Source organism: Dendrobates tinctorius, unplaced genomic scaffold (genome assembly GCF_039654945.1).
Source record: "Dendrobates tinctorius isolate UK_male_01 unplaced genomic scaffold, ASM3965494v1 ptg000016l, whole genome shotgun sequence".
Taxonomy (NCBI): domain Eukaryota; kingdom Metazoa; phylum Chordata; class Amphibia; order Anura; family Dendrobatidae; genus Dendrobates; species Dendrobates tinctorius.
In genome coordinates, this window is record NW_027361684.1 from 43,808,316 (window position 1) to 43,832,089 (window position 23,774).

General features: G+C 42.1%; 1 protein-coding gene across 1 annotated transcript; it reads left to right on the plus strand.

Moving 5' to 3' along the window:
• Positions 1–3,269: 3,269 nt before the first annotated feature.
• Positions 3,270–18,452, plus strand: LOC141080517 (fibrinogen-like protein 1-like protein). The gene is made up of 3 exons (XM_073565766.1): positions 3,270–3,364; positions 5,953–6,051; positions 17,135–18,452. The coding sequence occupies exons 1-3, from the start codon at positions 3,361–3,363 to the stop codon at positions 17,770–17,772; spliced, it is 741 nt and encodes a 246-aa protein (XP_073421867.1). The 5' UTR covers positions 3,270–3,360; the 3' UTR covers positions 17,773–18,452.
• The last annotated feature ends 5,322 nt before the right edge of the window (positions 18,453–23,774 follow it).

Consider the following 23,774-nt stretch of genomic DNA (forward strand, 5'->3'; position numbering starts at 1 on the left):
ATGACCATTTGATTTAGCTGTTAGCAGATCATTAGAGACTTTAGTGAGGGCAGTTTCAGTGGAGTGTAAAGAGCGGAAACCGGATTGGAGAGGGTCGAGAACAGAGTTTTCTGAGAGATAGCGGATAAGACGGGAGTGGACCAGGCGTTCCAGGAGTTTAGAGATGAAGGGAAGATTAGAGACAGGTCTATAGTTAGCGGCACAGTTTTGGTCGAGGGATGGTTTTTTAAGTAGTGGATGTATGATGGCATGCTTAAATGAGGAGGGAAAAATACCAGAAGAGAGAGAGAGGTTAAATATTTTAGTTTGGTGAGGGGTGACAGCAGGGGAAAGGGACTGGAGGAGATGTGACGGAAATGGGTCACTGGTGCAAGTAGTTGGGCGAGAAGATGCAAGGAGCCTGCTTACTTCTTCTTCTGTGACTGATTCAAAATCAGAGAGTGAGTTAGATGCAGTGGGGGAGGGAGGACAGTGCATGGTATGAGGGGATTTGGAGATAATTTCCTGTAGGATCTGGTCAATTTTTTCTTTGAAGTAATTGGCCAGATCGTCAGCTCGGAGCTCCGTGGTTGGGGCCTGTACTCTTGGATTGAGTAGAGAATGAAAAGTGTCAAAGAGACGTTTCGGGTTATTGGACAGTGAGATGATGAGGGTGTTGAAATAGGTTTGTTTGGAGAGGTGAAGGGCAGTGTTGTATGTTCTAAGCATAAACTTAAAATGGATGAAATCTTCGTGTAAATTGGATTTTCTCCACAGACGTTCGGCGCACCTGGAGCACCGCTGCAGGAAATGTGTTTGCACCGTGTGCCAGGGTTGTCGCCATCTGCGTTGTGGTGTTCTATTTATAGGGGGTGCAAATTCATCCAGGGCACTTTGAAGTGTTTCATTGTAATGCTTCAATGCAGAATCAGGACATGAGAGGGAGGAGATAGGGGCCAATGAAGACTGCAAGTTCTTCAGAAGTTTCTGGGTGTTAATGGCCTGTATGTTTCTATAAGTCTGGACAGTGGGGGTGACCTGAGCAGCCTGGCAGTTCTTTATAGAGAATGAAAGAAGATTGTGGTCAGAGAGCGGGAGAGGGGAGTTTGCAAAATCATCCACTGCACAAAGCCGAGAGAAGACCAAGTCGAGGGAGTTTCCGTCTTCATGCGTTGGAGAATTAGTAAGCTGCGAAAGGCCAAATGAGGAGGTTAGAGATAAAAGGTGAGTAGCAGATGGGGAGAGGGGAAGAGCAATGGGGATGTTGAAATCTCCCATGATGAGGGTAGGGATGTCACAGGAGAGAAAATGTGGAAGCCAAGTGGCAAAATGATCCAGGAACTGATGGGAGGGGCCGGGAGGACGATACACCACCGCCACTCGCATGGAGAAGGGGGTGTAGAGTCTGACGGCATGGACCTCAAAAGAAGGGAAGACAAGTGAGGGTACTTGAGGGATAACCTGAAAGGTACATTTTGGTGATAGGAGCAGACCAACGCCTCCACCAGCTCCATTGTCTGATCTTGGGGTATGAGAGAAGTGTAGTCCACCATATGAAAGAGCAGCAGCAGCGGTAGTGTCTGACTGCTGGATCCAGGTTTCAGTAAGAGCCAGGAGGTTAAGAGAATTAGAAAGGAAGAAGTCATGAATGAAGGAGAGTTTGTTACACACTGAGCGAGAATTCCAAAGTGCACAATTAAGAGAGACAGATGGCATGCAGGGAATATTAATAAGATTAGAGGGGTTTCTGAGTGTAGCAGTGGGGGGTTTGACTTTCTATAACATGGGGGACCAGGGTTGGGAGCAATGTCTCCTGCAACTAGGAGAAGGAGGATAGAAAGAGTGAGCAGATGGTTAAGTGATTTGTGAGAGCGTCTCTGGTGTTGAATGGTGGGACTGGCTGGATCTGTGCAATTTAACAATGTGAAAAGAGCATGAGTGCTATACATAGGAGAGGAAAGAAGCGAGGGGCCAATATGGATGGAGTGTGGAGAGTTAATGCCAGGGCGGTGGATGTGTGTGAATGCAGCGGCCAGGATATAAATTACACAAATGCATATGGTATATATTTGTTGCACCCCAAATGTACAGGGAGTAGATGTATATAAATGTCTTACCTGTCTCTTGCCCTGTCTAAGTGCCATGTTATAACTGCCAGAAGTACTTTGATACATGTACTTCGATTACATGTGCATAAATGCCACCCCTGCATAAATGCTCCCCCTAGCTAGGTCTGAATATATAGGAGGTTAAGGCCAAGTTGTTTTTTTTTGTTTTTTTTGTTGTTTTTTTTGTGGCTCTCTCTGCTCGTTAATCAATCACACTAAATTGAGACACCAGGACCCAATAAAATGTTGTGGTCAAATAAACACATGTCCAGCACTACATGGATCATAAAGCACTTTGAAAAGTTTCTTGACCTCACAACATAAGGGGACAAGCAGAGTAAGTTGAAAAAAACTATATACCAGATATAAGCTTGCAGAGTTGAAAACACATAGATAGCATTCAGGATTAACTGCTTGCTGACATTGAATGGAGACACAGGAGTGGATTCAGAGCAGAGATTGGAAAAGCTGGTTACCTGTATGAAGAGAATAGAGATGCGTGTCACATTCATCCATGTTATAACTGCCAGAAGTACTTTGATACATGTACTTAGATTACATGTGCATAAATGCCACCCCTGCATGTAAATACCTGTCTGTGATCATCAGCTCGTGAAATACATTTACATTTGACCAGCTTGCTTTTTCTGAAATTGCCAGTGCCCCCCGACGACCAATGTTCGCAAATTTCGCAAGGCCAAGCTAGTAATTATGAAATGTGATATTTCAGTTTTTCTTATTTAATAAATTTGCAATAATTTCTACATTTCTGGGGGGTCTTTTTTAGTCAAGATGGGGTGCAAAGTGTACATTAATGAGAAAAAAATGAACTTTTTTAAATTTTCCAAATGGCTGCAATGAAACAAACAGTGAAAAATCTATAGGGGTCTGAATACTTTACGCACCCACTGTATGGGAAATACAAATTCAAGCATTTCAAGAGCAATCTATCCACTAACATTTAGTTTCATCTAATTTTTTTGCTCATCATGGAAAATGATGAACAAAAGGTTTGGATGAAAACATGAAAATGCACCATGCATTTTTATGCAACACTTCCCCTTTCTGTAGTAAAAAAAATTAGTAGAATATGTTAAGGAGTTAAAGCAATTCATTTTATATCTCGAAAACATGCAGGGACTTTGTACTCATGCTTATTTCATGGTGTGGCACAATCTGTCCGTCTAGCAATTCAGGACAAGTAAAAAGAAAGTACTGCAGATTAGCATTAGACAGCAGAGCTCAGGGGGTGAGTAGATGAACGAACAGGACGATGGGTGAGTAGACTGATCAGCACTATTAGATGATGTCCATGTAGCATTAGATCTGTTGTCATCCATTTAGGATTTCTATGTGTGCAGGAAAAGCACAGATGTGAGCCTCATTCAATAAGGGTCTGCAGATTTTCCTACTATAGGATAATGTCCACCATGAGACCTGACATACCTTGTAGACGGCTTGTATGTAGGTGTGGTGGCACACGCAGGTATTATATTATGTCAGGTCTGTGTACGAGTAATTAAATATCTGTAATGATACCTGTCACATGTGAGTGAACACTGAGTTGTTCCCTGAGTTCTGTGGCAACATTCAGGCAGTACAGCAACTTGTACGAGTCTTCAATGTTTCCTTATGCGAAAGAAAGTTGCAAGGAACTTTGTAATAATTACAAAAATCTATTAGTTATGTTAACTTATCAAACTAAAACCATAATTTGTGTTCCGTTCCCAGTAGGATTTTTGGGAGCGCATATGGCTGCTTCACTAAGTACAGGCTCCGGAAAGGGATGTGGGGCAGTAGGTTTCTGCTCTCCGTACAGTGAGGAGGTTGGCAGGATGCTGCTCACCCCCTAAAAAGTCCACAGCCGGATCCTGTATTAGGTCAGCAGCCCCTCTGCCGAGGCTCATTGAGATTCATTGCAGCAGCTTGAACTTGATTAGGTCATGCAGTCAGTGCAAGGTCATCGGCGCCAGCATCACCAGATCTGCAGAAAAGTTCAGTCCGCACAAATAAATCACCCCATACCTCAGAGTGAACAAAGACACAATCCTGCACTGGACTGATGGACCCTAAGCCTAGTTATGTAATGTTATGTAATATCTATCCTATCTATCTATTCAATCCTGAATCCAAATTCGGGATTGATCAGTCCAGTGAATATAACCAGTGGCGTAGCTAGGGGTTTGGTTCATGTAGGGGGGTGCGAAACTTCTGAGTACCTGACCAGGTAAACCTGATTACAACTATGGTGGTGATCCCTAAGGGTATGTGCACACGTTGCGGATTCGTGTGCGGAATTTTCCACGCGGAATCTGCTATTTTTGGCAGAATCCACAGGTGAAAATCCGAGCGTTTTTCCTGCAGATTTCCCAAGGATTTATTGCGGATTTCCTGCAGACTTTGTGCGGATTTGGCATGCGTTTTTACACCTGTGGATTCCTATAATGGAATGGGTGTAAAAACGCTGCGGAATCTGCACATAGAATTGACATGCTGCGGAAAATAAACCGCTGCGTTTCCGCAGCATGTGCACAGCGGTTTTTATTTCCCATAGATTTACATTGTACTGTAAATCACTAGGAATTTTGCAGCAGATCCGCAACGGCAAATCGGCTGCGGATCCGCTTCAAATCTGCAACGTGTGCACATACCCTAATAGTGGATGTAGGAGAACCACAGCAGATGACTGCGCTGTTACTAGACAAATCTCTATAAATAAGACCAACACTGATATTCCTGCCATATGGTGACCACAGAATTGTGGTAGATAACAGTCCTGCAGAACATGTAAAAGATTACAGTACAGTTATAGATAGTGATTTACAGCTGACATTATTTCTATTAGGGCTCATACTTGGGAGAGACTCACACGATTCTCGTGCGAGTCTCTTGCATGAAAACCTGGCACTGCTGACGGCACTCGGACTGGAGCGTGCGGCTACATGTATTTCTATGCAGCCGCACGCTCCGGTCTGAGTACCGGTGACTGTGCCAGGTTTTCATGTGAGAGACTCGCGAGTCTATTGCAAGTAAGAGCCCTTAGAGTCATTCACTTTTTACGTCTTTTCTTTCTGGCCCAGACCGCCATAACAACTTGTTCCAGCCAGAGATTACAGTAAATGTGACTTTTCACATTTCCAACACCATCCACATCTATCCCCAAGCTGCACTCCTTAGCTTGCTAATACCCCAATGTTGAGCCGCTGCTGCAATATGTGTCCCTATTACTGCTTGGCAATCCGGAAGTCACAAATCAATGTAAGTCTATGGGAGTCAGAAAGAGGCCACAATGAGGCGCTTATAGACTTACACTGCAAGCTTGTATCCGTAACTCTGACTTCCGGTCAGTCTGCAGCTGCCTTCACAAGATGGCGGTGCGGGATCGGCGAGGTGCCAGGAAGAGCTGAAGACAACGGTTGTTGAGTTTAATGCTAGGGGAAGGGAACTTAGATTAGCAGGAACCCTTCAGCTCTGAAATTAAAAACAAATGCTGGAGTGGTGCTTTAACTGCAGTAAAGTATGCTCAAGAAGCTTTTCTGCAGCATATCACCTATAGCACCATATAAGTAATATAGCATTGAGGAGAAGGCTCATGTTAGACATCAGTATATTATTACATATGTGCTTTCACTGTCATGATTCCAGAAAAGTCCATTTCCTTCAAATAAGAGAACTGACCTTTAGTCCTGTAACATGTAGACCAAAGTAAACCCAGCAAGAACCTTACAATCTAACATTAGCTCTGCAGAATGTGCTGTTTTTATGAAAATGCACAATTATTTATACAAGAATGGATGAAACATATACTATACGATGCTGTAGTATACTGACATGTGTATGAGTTTTCTGTACTTTCCTCTGTTAGGGATTTTGCATTACCTGTGGATACTAGTCTTGGTTTGTGCAGTCTCAACACGTCATGGTCATCGAAGACCAAGAAATGAAGATGAAGAGCTGTTAGAAAGTAAGTTCTGCCTTGATGGAAATATGACACTACAGATGTACATCATACTGTCAGGATGCAAAGCTAAAATATAGTAAAAACTTATTAATCCAATCTCCAGCGCTCTGCCATTTCTCTATGTCATTGTGTTGGCAGCGGATTATTCAGGATACTCTCCAAGTGTGTGACAACAGAGCAGCCTTCTGCTGTCAGGCTAGTGTAAAGTCCTCCCTTCACTTATAATAAGTCCTGATCTGTTGCATATGTCAACACCCTTTCTCAACAGTAAGGACTTATTCAATCAAACCCAACTTTTTTATTAGTCTCCGGTGTTTATCAGCATTCAACGCCTTAGTGAAGATGTCTGCTGTCATTTCTTCAGTAGGACAATATTCTAAATTCAAGACTCCTTGCTCCTGATGATCTCTCAAGAAATGATACTTCACATCAATATTGTTAGGCTGGCGGAATGCACCAAATAATATAGATGTCAATGCAAGAAAGCGGACGGCACCGCTGTTACCGTGCTAAGGTCCGTGGCTGGCAGCAGGCGGAGAGCTCACACCCAGGACTCCCGGGTGCTTGACCTCGTAGCAAGACGAATGTAGTTTCCAAGATAAAAAGGTCGCACTCTGCGGGATAATGATGAATGTTTATTGACACTGAATTACATGTCACGTCGGAGATGTGAAGGAGAGTGTGTCAAATGGCTGACTACGGCAGTTTCACGCTACTCGAGCGCTTCCACGGGTCCGGGTAATATAGATGTTAATGAGGTGCGTTTGCAGCCTGGGGTCCACCGTGCAGCGATGGAAACTGCTGCTAGACAATGGCGGATAGTAGCACGCTCGCGTTACCTCACCCGGAGTGTGCGAGGCGAACCCTGTTACTTCACAACGTCGCACTAATATAATGTGAGCGCAAGCGATGTGGTCACAGAACTCTGTCCAGAGGCATGGAGTCTGAGTCCTTCTAGACCCACTTGCACACAGAGCCGCTGCAGCGGTGCTAGAGAGTGATGCTAGGAAAGTGCTGTGCCCTGTTAGGCCGGTTTCACATTTGCGTTAAAGGCCGCAGCGTCGGCCTGCGCACGGCCGCCGCTAAGCCCCGCCCCTGCCGCACCTCCGCCAGTAGCTCCGCCAACAGGCGCATGACGCTGCATGCGTCATGCGTCCCCTATCTTTATCGCTGAGGACGCAGGGCGTGCGCAGTATGCGTTTTGGCGGCGCCTGCGTCCTCTTGACGGTGCGCTGAGCGCAACCAAATTGCAACAGGTTGCATTTGGCGCTGGTCGGCGCACCGTCAAATGGACGCAGGCGCCGCCAAAACGCATACTGCGCACGGCCTGCGTCCTCAGCGATAAAGATAGGGAACGCAAGCAGCGTCATGCGCCCGGAGGCGGAGCTACTGGCGGAGGCGCGGCAGGGGGCAGAGCTTAGTGGCGGCCGTGCGCAGGCCGACGCTGCGGCCTTTAGCGCAAATGTGAAACCGGCCTTAGCACATGGCCGAGCGGCCACGTGAACTTTTTATAGCAGCGTCCTTCCGGGACCTTCCTGACCTTCCTGATGGTCCAATCCAAGCTGGAGAAGTACCTGAGCATGTGACCTCTTGATCTCCAATGAGAGATCGTCCCATGGGCATGCTCAGTGTCCTCTTTCAATTTTGTCGGTTCCAACTGTGGTTGTCCTAAGTCTGTCAACAATTGTCTTAACCACAGAACTTCTTGACTTGCATGTGCTGCGGCAGCATACTCTGCTTCTGTTGAAGGCAGTGTCACACTTGGCTGTTTCTTACTTGTACAACTTATTGGTCCACCTGAGAGGAAAAAAATGTCCACTGGTAGATCTTCTGTCAGTTGGATCTCCAGCCCAATCTGCATCAACGTATCCTGTTAGAATGCAATTATCACTTGTGGGTAGTTTGAGCTTAACATTGCTCGTTCCTTTCAAATAAGGCATTACTCTCTTCACAGCATTCCAGTCAGCTTTATTTGGTTTTGACACCTTTCTACTCATGAATCTTACTGCTGCTGCGATGTCTGGTCTTGTAACAGACGCTAGATACATTAGCTTTCCTATTGCTGTTCTGTACTCTTCATTATTTGGTACCATATTTTTCTCACTATTCATCTCTTTAAGATGATTAGTTTCCATTGGAGACTTTACTGTTTTTGCATCCTTCAATCCAAATTTTTCTGTTATGTCTTGAATCATGTGATTTTGTTTCAGTATGAAACTTCCATCTTCTTCTCTTTCTACCTGTATTCCTAGGTACTGTTTCACAATTCCCAAGTCTTTGATTTCGAAATGTCACTTCAGGATTTTTAGAATATTTTCTTTATCCCTTTCTTGTCCAGAACAAATCAAAATGTCACCTACATATATGAGTACATAAATCCATCTATTCATCAGCCTTTTTGTGTACAAGCATGTATCAGCTTTGCTTCTTTGAAATTTTTCCTTTGTTAGCACTTCCATGATTTTGTCATTCCACGCTTTAGCTGCTTGCTTTAATCCATATATGCTTTTCTGTAATTTGCAAACCATGTTTGGGTTTCTTTCATCTTTGAATCCTGGAGGTTGTTCCATGTAAATGTCTTCTGTTAAATCTCCATTCAAAAATGCTGTCTTTACATCCAGATGTATCAGTTCCATCTGTTTCATTGCTGCAACTGTAAGTAAAGTTCTTATTGTAGTATGTTTGGCAACTGGAGCAAATGTCTCATCATAGTCTTCTCCATATTTTTGAGAATACCTTTTAGCTACGAGTCTTGCTTGGTATCTTTCAGGTGTGCCATCTGTTTGGTATTTTATTTTAAAAATCCATTAACATCCTATGGCTTTTCTTCCTTTTGGTAAATCTGTCAGTGTCCATGTATTTGAGTCATGCATGGATTTCATATCTGTTGCTTCTATCTATTTATTAACTTCTTCTTTAGGGAGTTTAGATATGTCTTCCCAAGAGGTAGGTTCATAAATTTCACTTGTGCTTGTCTAGTATGAGAGACGTTTTGGTGGTTTACCTTTGTTTTCTCTCATTGAACGTCTTGGTTATGTGTCTGTAGTTGTATTTCTTCATTTTCAGTATTCTGTTCTTCATCAATTTCAACTACTTTCTCATCAGATACCTCTTCAGCTATGTCACTGCTGTTTTACTCATTTTTTGTGTCAATTGAAATCATGACATCTTAATTTAAGTTTTCAATGAATGTCACACTGTTACTCACCGTGACTCTGTCTGTTTTATGATCTAGGATTCTGTGTCCTTGCAGTTTTCACTATATCCAACAAATATTCCCTCCATGGATCTGTTTTGAAGTTTCAAACATTTTTCTGTTGGAATGAATATAAAAACTTTACATCCAAAAACTTTTAAATGATTGACACTTGGTTTCAAACCTTGCCACAGTTCATATGGAGTTTTCTTCAGTTTTCTGGAAAAAAGTCTGTTCTCTAGATATGTAGCTGTCATTGCTGCCTCACTCCAATATTTCTAATATTTCTCTGGTAGTTTGGAATCTTTCAGCATACATCTTATCATTTCTGTCAGAGTTCTGTTTTTCCTTTCTGCTACTACATTTTGTTCAGGTGTGTACGGAACAGTTTTCTGGTGTTCTATTCCATTCTTTCTTAAGTAGTTTTCTGTTTTGTGACCAGTAAATTCACCTCCATTATCACTTCTGATGACAATTGGCTTCCTTTGAAAATTGTTACTCGACCTTGTTACGTAGTCTACAAGTTTATCAAAAACTTCACTTTTATTCTTAATTAAGTATGTGACTGTGTATCTTGAGTAGTCATCTATGAAAGTCACCATGTATCTATTTCCTCCTAATGTAGTCACTTGCATGGGTCCACATACGTCAGTATGCACCAAATCAAGTGGTCTTTTGCTTTTCATCTCACTTTCTTTTGGAATAGATATTCTTGTGGCTTTAGATTTTATACAACATTCACATCTTACGGTAATTGAGCAATCTAATATCTTTAGATCTTTTGTCAATTCTTTTCTTTGTAGTTCCCTTATACTGTCAGGGTGTCTGTGTGCTAGACGTCTATGCCACATGTGAATACAGTTCTTGTGATCATGTGTACATACCTTCATCTGTTCCTTTGGTGTGTCGAGATGATATAATTGTTCATCTGCCTTGAAATTGGTAATAACCTAGTTTCCTGCTTGAATTGCATATTCATTGTCTTTGAATTTTACAGTGAGTCCATTGGCTGTTAAACACTTCACAGATAATAATACGCCTTCCAATTTTGGAAGATACAACACATCTTGTACAAGTATGTTTGAATCTTGTCCGAACTTGTTTGAACAGTTTAGCATACCTTGTCTGATACCTTCTGCGGTTATTTTGCTTCCATCTGCAAGATAAATGGCTTCTTTCTTATCTAAATCAAGATCAGTGAAGAAATTCTTGTCACTTGTCATATGACTCGTTGCTCCTGAATCTTGATGATTTCTTGTCTGTTACTTTAAATGTGCCATGCCAATTATTCTCACATGAATCAGAAATTGTGTTTTTCACTTTCTGTGTATGCTCTTTATGTTGTAATTTTTGTTGTTCTTCTTTTGTTATTTTCTTTAAATGACCTTTTTTCTTATATCTGAAACATTCTCTTTTCTCTTTATTATAGGTTTTTTAAAATTCTGTAGCTTTAAGAGCGTTTCCACTGTCCTTTTCAGTAGAATAATCATTTGTTTGTTCTTTTCTTCTCTGATATTCATCTATTAGTCTTGTTTTCACAAAATCTAATGTAATGTCCGTTCCTGGTCTTGTCTCAAGGGCATTTATCAAGGCTGTATACGAATCTGGTAAACTGCACAATAATATTGCTGCTACATGACTTTCTTTAATGTCTTCACCAATAGACCTTAGCTGTGATATTACTTCCATCATTGAGAATATGTGCTTCTGCATGTCGTCATTTGTACTCAATCTCATACTGTAAAGCTTTCTTAATAGATATAACTTGTGATTTAAACTGGGTCTTTCATGTAATTTTCTTAATGCTTCCCACATTCCGTTTGCTGTTTCTTCATTCCTTATGTGTATTAATTGAGCATTATACACTAATAAGCTAATGGTGGCTCTCGCCTTTCTATTTTTCTTATCCCATATCTGATTATCTTCATCAGGTCTATCTGTAATGATTACTTCCCATAAATCTTCCTTAGATAGCAACATCTCTACTTTGAATTTCCATAACTGATCATTTTCACTGTTCAGCTTAGCTACTGTGAGTTTCAGCTCAGTGCTGCACATCATTTTTATATAGTCTTACTTGTTTTAGAGAGTTGTAGTGAAGATATTCTTCTTTCTTCTTGAGAGTTCCTGTATATCCTGTGTGTGTGCTGATTCTATGTAATTATCTCCAGTGTGCGGCCCTCCAGTTCCTGGGATCATGAATTCCTTTGTCCCTCTGTATCTGGATTTTTTTCAGCCTCCGTTCACTGGGTTTTATCTCCTTCTGTTTACAGAGCTTATCTGAGGTTATTGCCTGGGGCTATTGCCTGGGATTCTCTGTGTGTCTGGGCCCATAATTTGTAACTGAGTGCATCTTCTGAGAATCTCCACCGAAACATAAGAGAATTTCACTGAGCAAGTTATCTTGATTAAACAATATTTACTTCTTATGGGTAAACATGAGATAAGAATTCAGTAGTACACAGTCCATGCTGCTGCCATAACACACTCAAAGCAAAAGTAAAAAGAACAACAACAATAGGGAGCTTCTCTCCCCACAATACAGAAAACATATAACTTTACACTATCGCCATCTGATGTCAGGCTAGTGTAAAGTCCTCCCTTCACTTATAATAAGTCCTGATCTGTTGCATATGTCCACAAAAGTCAGGAGTGAGTGATAAATACTGAAATCGTGACGTGTTTCTATTATACTTTTCCTCCGATTGTTCTTCTCCTGGTTTTGGCTTTGAAATACTGACCAAATACTGAATGTGTGAACGTGGCCTAATGAAAAAAATCAGCTTTCTTTTTCTTTAACTATAAATCTAAAATAAAAATAACATTTAAATGTTAAAGGGAACCTGTCACCAGCAAAAGCTAATTTGAACTTAATCCGCAGGTTAATAGCCTTACTAACCTGCCCGGCATCTGCACTTAGCAGAACACTGTGGGGAGAAAATAAACTTTATTCTCCCCGGCAGTATTCAGTTTCAGTCATGGCAGTGACGCTGGCTCAGGTTCAGTCACCGCTCTTGGTGGCTGTAACCACGCCCCCCAGCCATAACAGACACTAGCTCTGCATTGGGAGCAGCTGTCACCAGTAACCAGTGATCAGCAAAGTGGAAGCCCCCTATATTTTCATTGACAGATGACGGACCTGAGTGGGGACTTACGTTTTTGTGGATTGAGTTAAAGCTTTTATTGGGAACATTTTACATAATATTTTGGATCACATTTATGCTGAAGATTTACATTGGGGGTTTCCATCTAAATCTATGAGTGATGTGATTCAGATGAAACCCCGCAAGAGATCCGTTCACTATAATAAGATAGCAGAGTTACTCCGGACTCTGTCTGGCATCTGTTCAGTGGTGTTCTTTTTCTATTCAGAGGTCCACAAAACTGTGGCTGTCAGTGATTTTATGCATGCTTAAAAAGACAAACACAGGTCAGATAGTGTCTATAGTGTCTCCATCTGCCTTATTATAGGACATCTTCCACCAACGTTTCTGGCCGTATCACATATTTCAGAGATTTACACAGAAACCCCGATGCAAGAGCTCAGCAAGGAGCACAGGATAAATGTGCGCCGAGCCTTACTGCGATCTTTGAGAGGCAGAATGGACAAAGCAACAGCAGGTCAACAGTTGCTTTTATTTTTCTTCACACCTCATGTGGCATAAGTGATTAGATGACTTTATTCTCCGGGTCGGTGCAATTACAACGATACCAGATTATATATTTTTTTATGTTTAGCTGCTGTCACACACTAAAATACTCTTTTTTTCAAAATAAAGTTTTTGTATCGCCACATTTTGAGAGCTATAATTTTTCTATATTTCTGCCAACAGAGACATTTGAGGGCTTGTTTTTTGTGGGACAAGTTGACGTTTTAATTGTTACAATTTTTGGGCACATGACATTTTTGATTGCTTTTTATTCCGATTTTTGGGAAGCAGAATGAACAAAAACCAGCATTTCAGGAATTGTTTCATGGAGTTTTTTTTATGCCTTTAACCACATGGTAAAATTGATAAGACAACTTTATTCCTGGGGTTAGTGATACCACATTTATATCATGTTTAAAAAATATTTAGTTGGTCTTACACAATAAAAACTTTCACAAAAAAAAGAATTGTTTTTGCATTCTGAGAGCTATAACTTTTAGGGTATGTGCACATGTTGTGGATTTGTGTGCGGAATTTTCCACGCGGAATCTCCTTTTTTTGGCAGAATCCGCATTTCAAAATCTGTGCGTTTTTTATGCGGATTTCCTGCGGATTTATTGCGGATTCATTGCGAATTTTGTGCGGATTTGGCATGTGTTTTTACACCTGCGGATTCCTATAATGGAATGGGTGTAAAAATGCTGCGGAATCCGCACAAAGAATTGACATGTTGCGGAAAATAAACCGCTGCGTTTCCGCACGGATTTTTCCGCAGCATGTGCACAGCGGGTTTTTTTCCCCATAGAATACCATTGTACTGTAAATCACTAGCAAATCTGCAGCGGATCCGCAGGGCCAAATCCGCTGCAGATCCGCAGCAAATCCGCAACCTGTGCACATACCCTTATATTTCTCCTCTGATGGAGCTGTATGGTGGCTTCTTTTTTGCAGGAAAAGATGACGTTTTCAGTGATACTATTTTTATTTACATTCGACTTGCTGGCCGTGTCTTAATTTACTTTTTTTGGGCAGTATGATGAAAAAGCAGTTTTTTTGCCAAGTTTTTTCAAAAAACATATTTTACGAAATCCACTGAAGGATTTAATAGCGTGATAGTTTTATAGGTTGGGTCGTGCCAATGCAGCCATACCAAACATGTGTATTTTTTATTTGTGCTTTTTTGTTTATTTTTCTTTTTAAATAAATATACCTATTTATTAGTTTAATTTTTTTTGCTTATTTTATTTTTTACAAATTTATAATTTGTTTTACTTTTCTTTTCAATATTTACTTAGTCCATCTATGGGACTTTAACTTTTATCACTCTGATCACTGATATAATGCATTGCAATGCCCTAGAACTGCAATTCATTATATCTATCAGTGCTACACTGAATGCTTCTTAGATCATGCTCTCAGCTTGCCATAGCTGGGTGACCCCGATGTCATCATGACGACCTCAAGTTGCCGTTGCAATGATTAGGCCCTCGAGATGATGTAGCGGGGGTGCCGATCTGAAGGGAGAGGGCCCCTCCTGCTCCATGCTTTCTAAATGTTGCAATCGTTCGTGGCATTTAGGGGAATAAATGGCCTTGGGTGGTGCTATATCTTACGCCGAGCTCCCGATGACAATCATACGGGCACAGCTCCTGTGCTCACATGATCACTATGACGTATATATACGTCATTTTGCTGGAACCCCTTCCCGACCATTGCGTAAACTTACGTCAAATGTTGTGAATGGGTTAATAATCAAGCTTTATTTTACAATCTGACCAGTGTCACTTTATTTGGTAATAACTTTCGGGTGCTTATATATATGCCGGGGATTCTAAGACTGTTTTTTTTTTATTTCAGTCAATAAGTTTTTTTTGTGAAAATATAAAAAAAAATAGAAAAATTAAGGATTGTCAAACTTTGCATATATCATAAAACCAGATCGTCATGCCACACAAAATAGTTAAAGGGAATCTGTTACCAGTTTTGTCATGTAACAGCTAAAACTATCATCTTATTCAGCACCTGTGCTGAATGTCATATATGCTTATATCACCCCCTGACTCCCTCTGCATAAACCCCCAAAACGGTTTTAAGTTCTCCGGTGTTGTATAGTAATCGTGTTGATCCGGTCCAATGGGCATGTTTGGGATTTCTCCATCCCCCCCCCGGCTGCTGCTCTCTGCCATCCTCCTTCTTTAATTGCGTCCTCCACATTGCCGGGTGAAATCTTGCGCCTGCGCACAGAAATTGCAGCTTGCACCTGTGTACTATGCTTTTTGCTACTGCTGGCGCTTGTGCACTTACGTTTTTGGCTTAACCTGGGTGGCTCAGTGGTTAGCACTGCAGCGCTGGGGTCCTGGGTTCAAATCCCACCAAGGACAACGTCTGCAAGGAGTTGCTATATAAATGAGTAAAATAAAAATAAATAAATAAATAAATACCCTCAGTAGGGCAACGCTTAGTGCGCAGAAATGATGTGATTTCTGTGCACAGACATCATCAATATGAATTAAAGAAAGAGGAATGGTGAGCAGCAGGGGAGGGATGCAGAGGCCCGAAACCATGCCAATCAGATCGGACGACCCGATTACTATACAGCATGGGAGAATTTAAAAGGCTTTTGTAGGTTATGCAGGGGGAGTCAGGGTAACCTATAAGCATTTATGGAATGCAGCACAGACGTTGAATAAGGTGATCATTTTAGTTGACAAAACTGGTGACAGGTTCCCTTTAATAACTATTACATTTCCCATATGTCTACTTTATAGCAGCATCACTTTTCAAACATTCTTTTATTATGCTACAATGTTAGAAGGATTAAAATGTAGCAGCATTGTTTTTTCTTTAAGGAAATTTACAAATCCTATTTTTTACAGATCTGTTCAGCTTTGACGTGACTTTGAGGGGCCAATAATTAAAGGATTGCTCCACTACTTTTAGGCCTGGCTCACAGGAGCGTATAACTTAGATGAATGCAAATCCGATAAAAAAGGGATTGAACTTGGTCCAATGTTATTCAATAAGGCAGTGCAGATCTGCTTATTTTTTTCTCAGCTGTATTCGGTGTGAGAAAAAAAAATCACAGCTGTAATTGGAGGTATAAAAGTTTACCTCCGGTCACTGGTGTCAGCAGATGGGACAACTGCTTCCATCATCCGACACCTGCTGATGCTAATAACAGCAAGAGCAGGAGCAGCTGATGACAGTATTCATTAGCCGGCTCCTGCACTGTAAATAAATAATTAAAAAAAATAACCTGGCATGGGTTCCCCTGTATTTTTGTTGACCAGCAAGGCAAAACTCACAGCTGGGGGCTATGACCTTCAACAAGGCTGGTTATCAAGAATATAGGGGTTTTAAAATAAATAATTTTAAAAAATGACATGGGTCCCCCCATTTTTGACAACCAGCCTTGCTAAAGCTGACAGCTGGGGGTTGGTATTCTCAGGCTGGTAAAGAGCTATGGATATTGGCCCCCCAGCCTAAAAATAACAGCCCGTAGCTGCCCAGAATAGGCAAAGGCACATCTATTAGATGCGCCAATTCTGCCACTTTGCCAGGCTCTTCCCACTTGCCCTATAGTGGTGGCAAGTGAGGTTAATATTTGTGAGGTTGATGTCACCTTTGTATTGTCAGGTGACATCAAGCCCACGGATTACTAATGGAGAGGCGTCTATAAGACACCTATCCATTACTAATCCTATAGTTATATGGTAAATAAAGACACAGCCAGAATAAAATCTTTTAATAGAAATAAAACTAAACACAGTTTTACTATAACAAACACAGTTATACTCACCTAACGCCTAACTCCATCAAAGCACTCATTCTCCTGTAATAAAACAAAAATAAAAAAAAAACAACATCCCTCACCTGTCTGTATTTCTGTCCTACACCGTAATCCATGTCTGGGGGAAAAACAGTTTTCAACCTGGACGGTGCCAAAATTCGACCGTCCAGGCTGAGAACCACTCGTGACAGCTGTGCTCAGTGACCGGCGGTGATGTCATTGAGGTTACCTCCGGTCACGGAGGCTGCGTTCCCGGCCGGGCTGAACTGTGATGACCTTTGTGAGATCTCCACTAGCACCGCGAGAAAAACTATTTCTGATATTATTAACTTTGAAAATCAGAAAATTCAAGTTTATCGAACCACTTGCTCCACCTTGATACCACCTCTGTGGTATTATCTTTGTCTGCAACGATGCAAATAACTTTTTTCTGTGTATTTTTGATCATAGGTTTACCAAAGGACTGCAGTGAAATACCACTATACAAAGAGAGTGGAGTCTACATTATACGTCCCAGAGGATTGCACCCATTGATTGTGTACTGTGATATGACTACCGAGAGCGGAGGCTGGATTGTCATTCAGCGTAATAGCTTCAATTCGGAGATAACTTGGGATGAATCCTGGACCACTTACAAATATGGCTTTGGGAATGTGGAGAAGGACTACTGGCTGGGCTTAGAGTATCTCCATCACATTACTAAGCAGAAAGTCTACCAGGTGCGGTTTGTGATTCATGATAATACCAATGAAGAAAAATATGCCGATTACAACCTCTTCAGTGTAGACGATGAGGCTAATGGCTACAGATTGAGACTGGGAAGCTACACAGGTACAGCTGGAGATGCCATGTCTTCAATTGCAGCAGGAACCACACACGATAACATGAAGTTCACAGCAAAGGACAAAGACCAAGATATCTACACTGCTAACTGTGCAGCCAGCTATGGTGGTGCGTGGTGGTACGCTGCCTGCTTTGCCTCCAAGCTCAACAACAAAAATGGCATTCATTGGCAAGGGCTGTGTAATGGAAATTGCCAAGGATCCACTGTAATGATCCGTCCAGCAGATTACTGTGTCTATCTTTAATAATTACGGAGCTAGTGCTAACAGAAAATATCATAGCTTCTCTTCTGTAGTGTACTGTAATGCAATATTTTTCATTTTTGTGAATTTTTCTAATAATAAGAAATGAGCGCTATTGAAGGTAAATGTTCTTTTCTATGTATGTCAGATTTATATATAAATATATTGTACTTTGATAATAAAGTGCTTGTCCATGAGAACAGTGCCAAGAATACGTAGAGCCACTGTCTCAGCATAACTTAGTGTATATTTCCCAGTATAAAATTTTATAAAATTAGGGGGTAAAAAGGAGTTCACATAAAGTATGTAAATCTACAGTATAGATTTAGATTTGTCGTTCTTTTGTCATAAGATTGATTTCACCTGTTTACATCAGATAATAATAACTGTGTTTTCTGACCTGAATTCTCAATTTAGTCATGATGGAGGTCTTTGGACAAAAATTTGAAGAATCTATGTTCCCCAGTGTCATAAAAATCATGATGTCTTTGCCACTTAGATTTAGATAAATAGCAAGAGATGTCTTCAGGATCTCACAACAATGATGACCTATACGAGGGCTGCCTTTCTGTCCAACAATGTCAGCTGCTGGGGAGGCAAGGGTTGTAATATTGGATCTGAATATGTTTGACTCTCTGTTTAAAGGAGTTGTCCTATTTCATAAATAATTGAGTTTTTACTTACCCTCCCTGGTTCGAGTGCTGTCTCTCCTCTGCTGCTCCTGCCCTTTATTGATTGGCTGCTGTGTTGACGTCACGTTTTCTCTCCTCTGCTGCTCCAGTCTTTTTTTGATTGGCTGCAGTGTTGCCGACATGTTTTACAGTGACTCGGCCAATGAAGATGGCATGAGCTGCTGAGTCCAGCAATTGGCTGCAGGATTCTATATAAGTTTGGTGTTTTGTCAGTGCTGAAGCCTATGGACTATATAAACATGAAACGGTATAACCCTTTTAACTAAAATATGCGACTTGAAGGTATCTCATATTTTCTTTACTTCTTCTGCTAAGGCAAAATACACCAACACTCTCAGGAGACCTTCTAGTTAGCAGAAGGGGCACATGGGACTTCTGTTCTGTATACAGAAACTGAAACTCTAAACTTTCCCAATGAAATACTAGTAAAAGCTGCATATTTATCCCATCTATCACATATTAAGGACTTATATAATAGAGCGCTTTCTCCAAAATTCTCCAGTGGATTTTTAAACTAAAGAGATGTCACCTCTTAGCGCAGTCCCGTACAAAGACCTCTGCTTGATTTGGTGACAATGTCGGAGCTGACAGACTCCCTCCTTCTTTCCTGTTAAAGTGCCCATATACATTAAATATAAGTAAGCCAAAACTATTGACTTTATTGAGACACGTTAACTATCTTATGTGTACAGGTTTCCCCAACTAACCCCATGGCAGATGTGGGGAGAAGAAGGGAAGAAGGGAAGGATGAAACATGTTAGAAGAAGGATCAAACATGTTGATTTTCCATATACCTGATCCTGTTATAAGGAGAGACAAGCTGCTATCAGACGAGTCCTATTTCCATTTTCCCATTTATAAATCCCATCTATGCTTAGTTGAGTGAAAGGCACCAACTATTAGTTCTTCAGAATGTGAGTGGCACTAATGTTGCAGGACACGTGCACCTGGTAGTGGATCTGCTAACATAATGTTATCCGTAAATAAGCAGACTTGGACAACTCTTAACATAGATATATCTTACAAGTGTATTCAAATCTTGATAGGTCATGTTAAATACAGTGTATTTGCAATATACATCTATTAGAAAGTGTTCGGTTTTGTATGTACATTACACTATCACCGGTAAAAATCCCAAAAATAGAGAGAGCATTTCAATTAAAAAATTTTTTTAATTTCAATGTAATTTTTTTTTTTTAATACACCTGATGCAACTGTAAAACCATCGCTGGGGGGTAGGCACTTTCCGTATTCACTGTGCTGTCTGCTGCTTCTTCCCTGGTGCATCCCACGTTCTTCCTGGAGTTCAAATAACTGGAGGCAGAGCCCAGGATAATTTCAAACAATAAAGATTTATTTTCTTCAGGACACAGCACATCCAATACACCTTTAGCACAATTGATACATTACCAGCAATACATATTCTTCAGCTTTCCCTAGCTTCTTCAGCTACACCAGAATGGACCACAGAGTCACTACGGGACGAGGAGCCCGGTGAAAACAGCACTTTCGCACTTTGACCTATCTCCCTGGAACTGATTTCAGTCCTGACACGGAAATAATCATCTACTAGGTCGTCCACCCACTTTTGGTTATTCTGCCCAAGCACTCGCTGGTGGCCCACTTGACTACTTCTTCAGCACCCAGACTTCGGCTGACACTTCCTCAGTGACTTCTTCACTGGCTTCTTTACTACGTTTCTGAAGATACCATACTCCACTTCACACATTGTGTGGCAGCTATGCAGCTCAGGCATCAGACCATCTGAGCAGCACCAGGGGTCTACCCCTGACTGACTATAACCAGGAAAGACTCTCTAGCTTATTCCCAGCTACCACTCCTACAATTAACCTCTAAAGTGTCGTACAACTGTGCTCTATTATGCAGTGTGCTCAGTGCCCCCATCTAGTGTCCTTTTTCCTAACTACACTGTCCCTAACCTACATATAGTAATATGACCATAAACACATATATACAGCTTACACATAAGACAAAGAAACGTAAATACTACACATTCAAATATGGCAATCATATGCAAGTAAACAGCAGTATCAACATTTAAAGGGCTAGGTCCTGACCCTCTTACACAACATTTAGATTAAGACAGCCTTTCCTAAGTTGTGTTAGTTGAAAGTTACATCAGGTGTATTGAATGGAACCTTTTTTCTTTATGCGTGGGGCTGTTGGACCAGGTCTTATTGAGGTTCAGATTAGGATTTATATTTTCTTTACAGTGCTGCCATCTCTATTTGTTTTACTATATTTTCATGAGTGCTAACACCCCATGCTATTTACCTTGAAGCTGAAATATTGGCCCATTTTCATCTCCATTCAATGGTAACTGAGAGATGCGACTGCTTGCTACCCAACAACAAGTGAGAGAGGACTATAGCTGCAGACAATTTATTAAAAAGGCTATCCTCTTGGTGTATATGTAAGGGAAGGCCAGGACTGTAGTCATGACCAGAGACACTGAAGCATCTGTGTCCCAACCTTCCCTCACAGAAAACTGCACTACTCTTCTCAGCATACCTGCATCTCCAAGTTCAGGTCCCCACGGGCACTTCCCAGGCAGCGACGGTCCCTCTTTCAGACGACCCCCAGGAATGGAGACACAGTCCAGGATAACTTGAATATTCTCCTTACTGAATACTTCACACCCACAGTGGACACATCAAGGAATTCACTTGTTTCCTCATCTTTCCCTCCTTTGCTGTCGCTTCTGTGCAGCACACACCCAGACCGTACCATCTTAGACTGATCCCCAGTTCCTTCCTGGCCTAACCTTGCCATGATGACAACTCCTTCTATCTGTTTCGCCCCAGACTCAAAATCATCAGTCACCAGGTTTGGCTGCCTCTGGTCCCTCTGTACCGTTCTCGTTGAAGCTTCAACTTCCTTCATCTCCTCAGTCCAACCGACTCCTGCCCTAAAGGCATCCGCCAAGATGATGAGTCGCCACATCTTTCCTTCTGTGTTCTGGCCCACTGCTATGATGCACAGTGACCGTAGATAACGTGGGCTGCAGCAATTTAACGTTACGTGGCTGCCAAGCTGTCCGGATCTAAGCACCAAACTGAGACGTGGACGGGAGCTGGTGTTCTTCCGCCCGGACAGAACAGGGTACGTCCACTCGCACATTCGTGTCGGCCCCATTTGTGGTCCCCCGCGCTCGGTGAACAAGCGACACATCCCAGGAACCATTTTCAGAAGTAGACAAGGAAGGGATGGGCCAAACCCTGCGGAGTCGGAGCTGGGGTGTACTCACCACCTCCCTGTAGAAAATCTTGCACACTCCAGTCCCACGGCTGTGGTCTTCCACTGCACCGGCGGCCTTATGCCATGACTCCAAGAGACGCAGCACCGTAGCCCTTGGTTCCAGCGGTTGAGAGAGAGACTCCTTGTTCTTCCAAAACAGCTCCGGAGGTTGAAAAAACTCAGACTCCACTGGGGAGAGCTCTTCTCCCCACTGGCTGTTTGACTCCCGCTTCTACATCTCGTCAGCATACTTCAGCCAATCCCGATAGACACGGCCATACACAATTTGTTCCTTCAGTTCCCACCCGCTTCCAGGTGAGACCACCTCCAGCTGCTCCTCCCATCCATTGTTGTTCAGTGGAAGGGGGCAAGGTTTCCTCCTCTTCATCTGCACATACCAGGGTGGACCAAGGCATACTGACAAGTAGGTTTTGGCACCAAGAGATGATGGCAACGACCAACAAGGACACGGTTCTCATTGTTATTTGATTCTTCTCCACCATCTCCCGCCATTCTCACTGCCATCATCTTGGTCACAGTAAAGATGTTAGATTTTCTTTTCCAATCAGTCAAGTTCAATTCAGTAGTCAAGTCCAGTGTTGTCACAAATCTGTAGTAGGCAAATCCACTGTTTCTTTCACAAAATCTTCAGGCACAGCAACTACTTGCTCTTTCTACCGGCCATCTTCCAGGGGCACAGCAGTCACACACATCTTCATCATCATTTCTTTCTGTGGGTTCTTTGCACGGTGAGGTAGTTGCATCCTGCCGACTACGCCAATTGTAAGGGGAATCCAGGACTGTAGTCACGACCAGAGACACTGAAGCATCTGTGTCCCGATCTTCCCTCACAGAAAACTGCACTTCTTTTCTCAGCGTACCTGCATCTCCAAGTTCAGGTCCCCACGGGCACTTCCCAGTCGGCGACGGTCCCTCTTCCAAGCGACCCCCAGGAGCAGAAACACAGTCCAGGATAACTTTGAACATTCTCTTTACTGAATACTTCACACGTTACATCCACAGTTGACACATCATGGAATTCACTTGTTTCCTCATCTTTCCCTGCTTTGCTGTCACTTCTGTGCAGCACACGCCCGAACCGGACCATCCTAGACTGCTTCCCAGTTCCTTCGTGGCCTAACCTTGCCATGCTGACAATTCCTTCTGCCTGTTTCGCCCCAGACTCAAAATTGTCAGTCACCAAGTTTGGCTGCCTCTGGTAAAGCATCCAGCCCGTCCGTACCGTTCTCGTCGAAGCTCCAACTTCCTTAATCTCCTCAGTCCAACTTTTCCTGTCCTGACCCACTGCTATGATGAACAGTGACCATGGATAACGTGGGCTGCAGCGAATTAACGTTACATGGCTGCCAAGCTGTCCAGGCCTATAGCCCATGTGGACACTTCGGGCAACCTGGCCCCGTCTGATCTAACTTCCTAGAAACTCCTGTCTTACCACCTGGCAGCCCCTCTTACACTTAACCCCCTATAACCATACTATAAACTATGCCTACAATGCACACTAGTATGCCCCCATATAGTAGTCAACAAAGGAACTACACCTACCCTTATCTATAAGAACTATAGTACTAAGGTGCCCTCCTCTATTGTCCTAAAAGGATACACTTTACTTTCCCTAAACTGTACATGAGCATTAGTACACATCATCACATTATATTATATACAGTATTAGGCCGGGGTCACACTAGAGAGAAATACGGACAAGTGAGAGGCGTAAAAACCACGCATTGAACATAGACCAATGATTCTCTATGGGGTAGCTCCCATCAGCCGTATATTTCTCATGCGTATTTTACTGTCCGTGCCAATCGCAGCAGCGTATTCTGGCCGAAATACGCCAATGCAAGTCTATGGGTGCGCAAAAAAAACCTCATTACACACAGACCAGAAGTGTGACTTGCGAGAAATACGCACTCGGTGTCCTTTAACAAAAGCCAGCAATTCAGTGCGCGATACAGTAAAATCACACTGACATGTTAAATAAAGAAACAAAAGAGTAGATATATACACATAGAATATATAAATATATATATATAC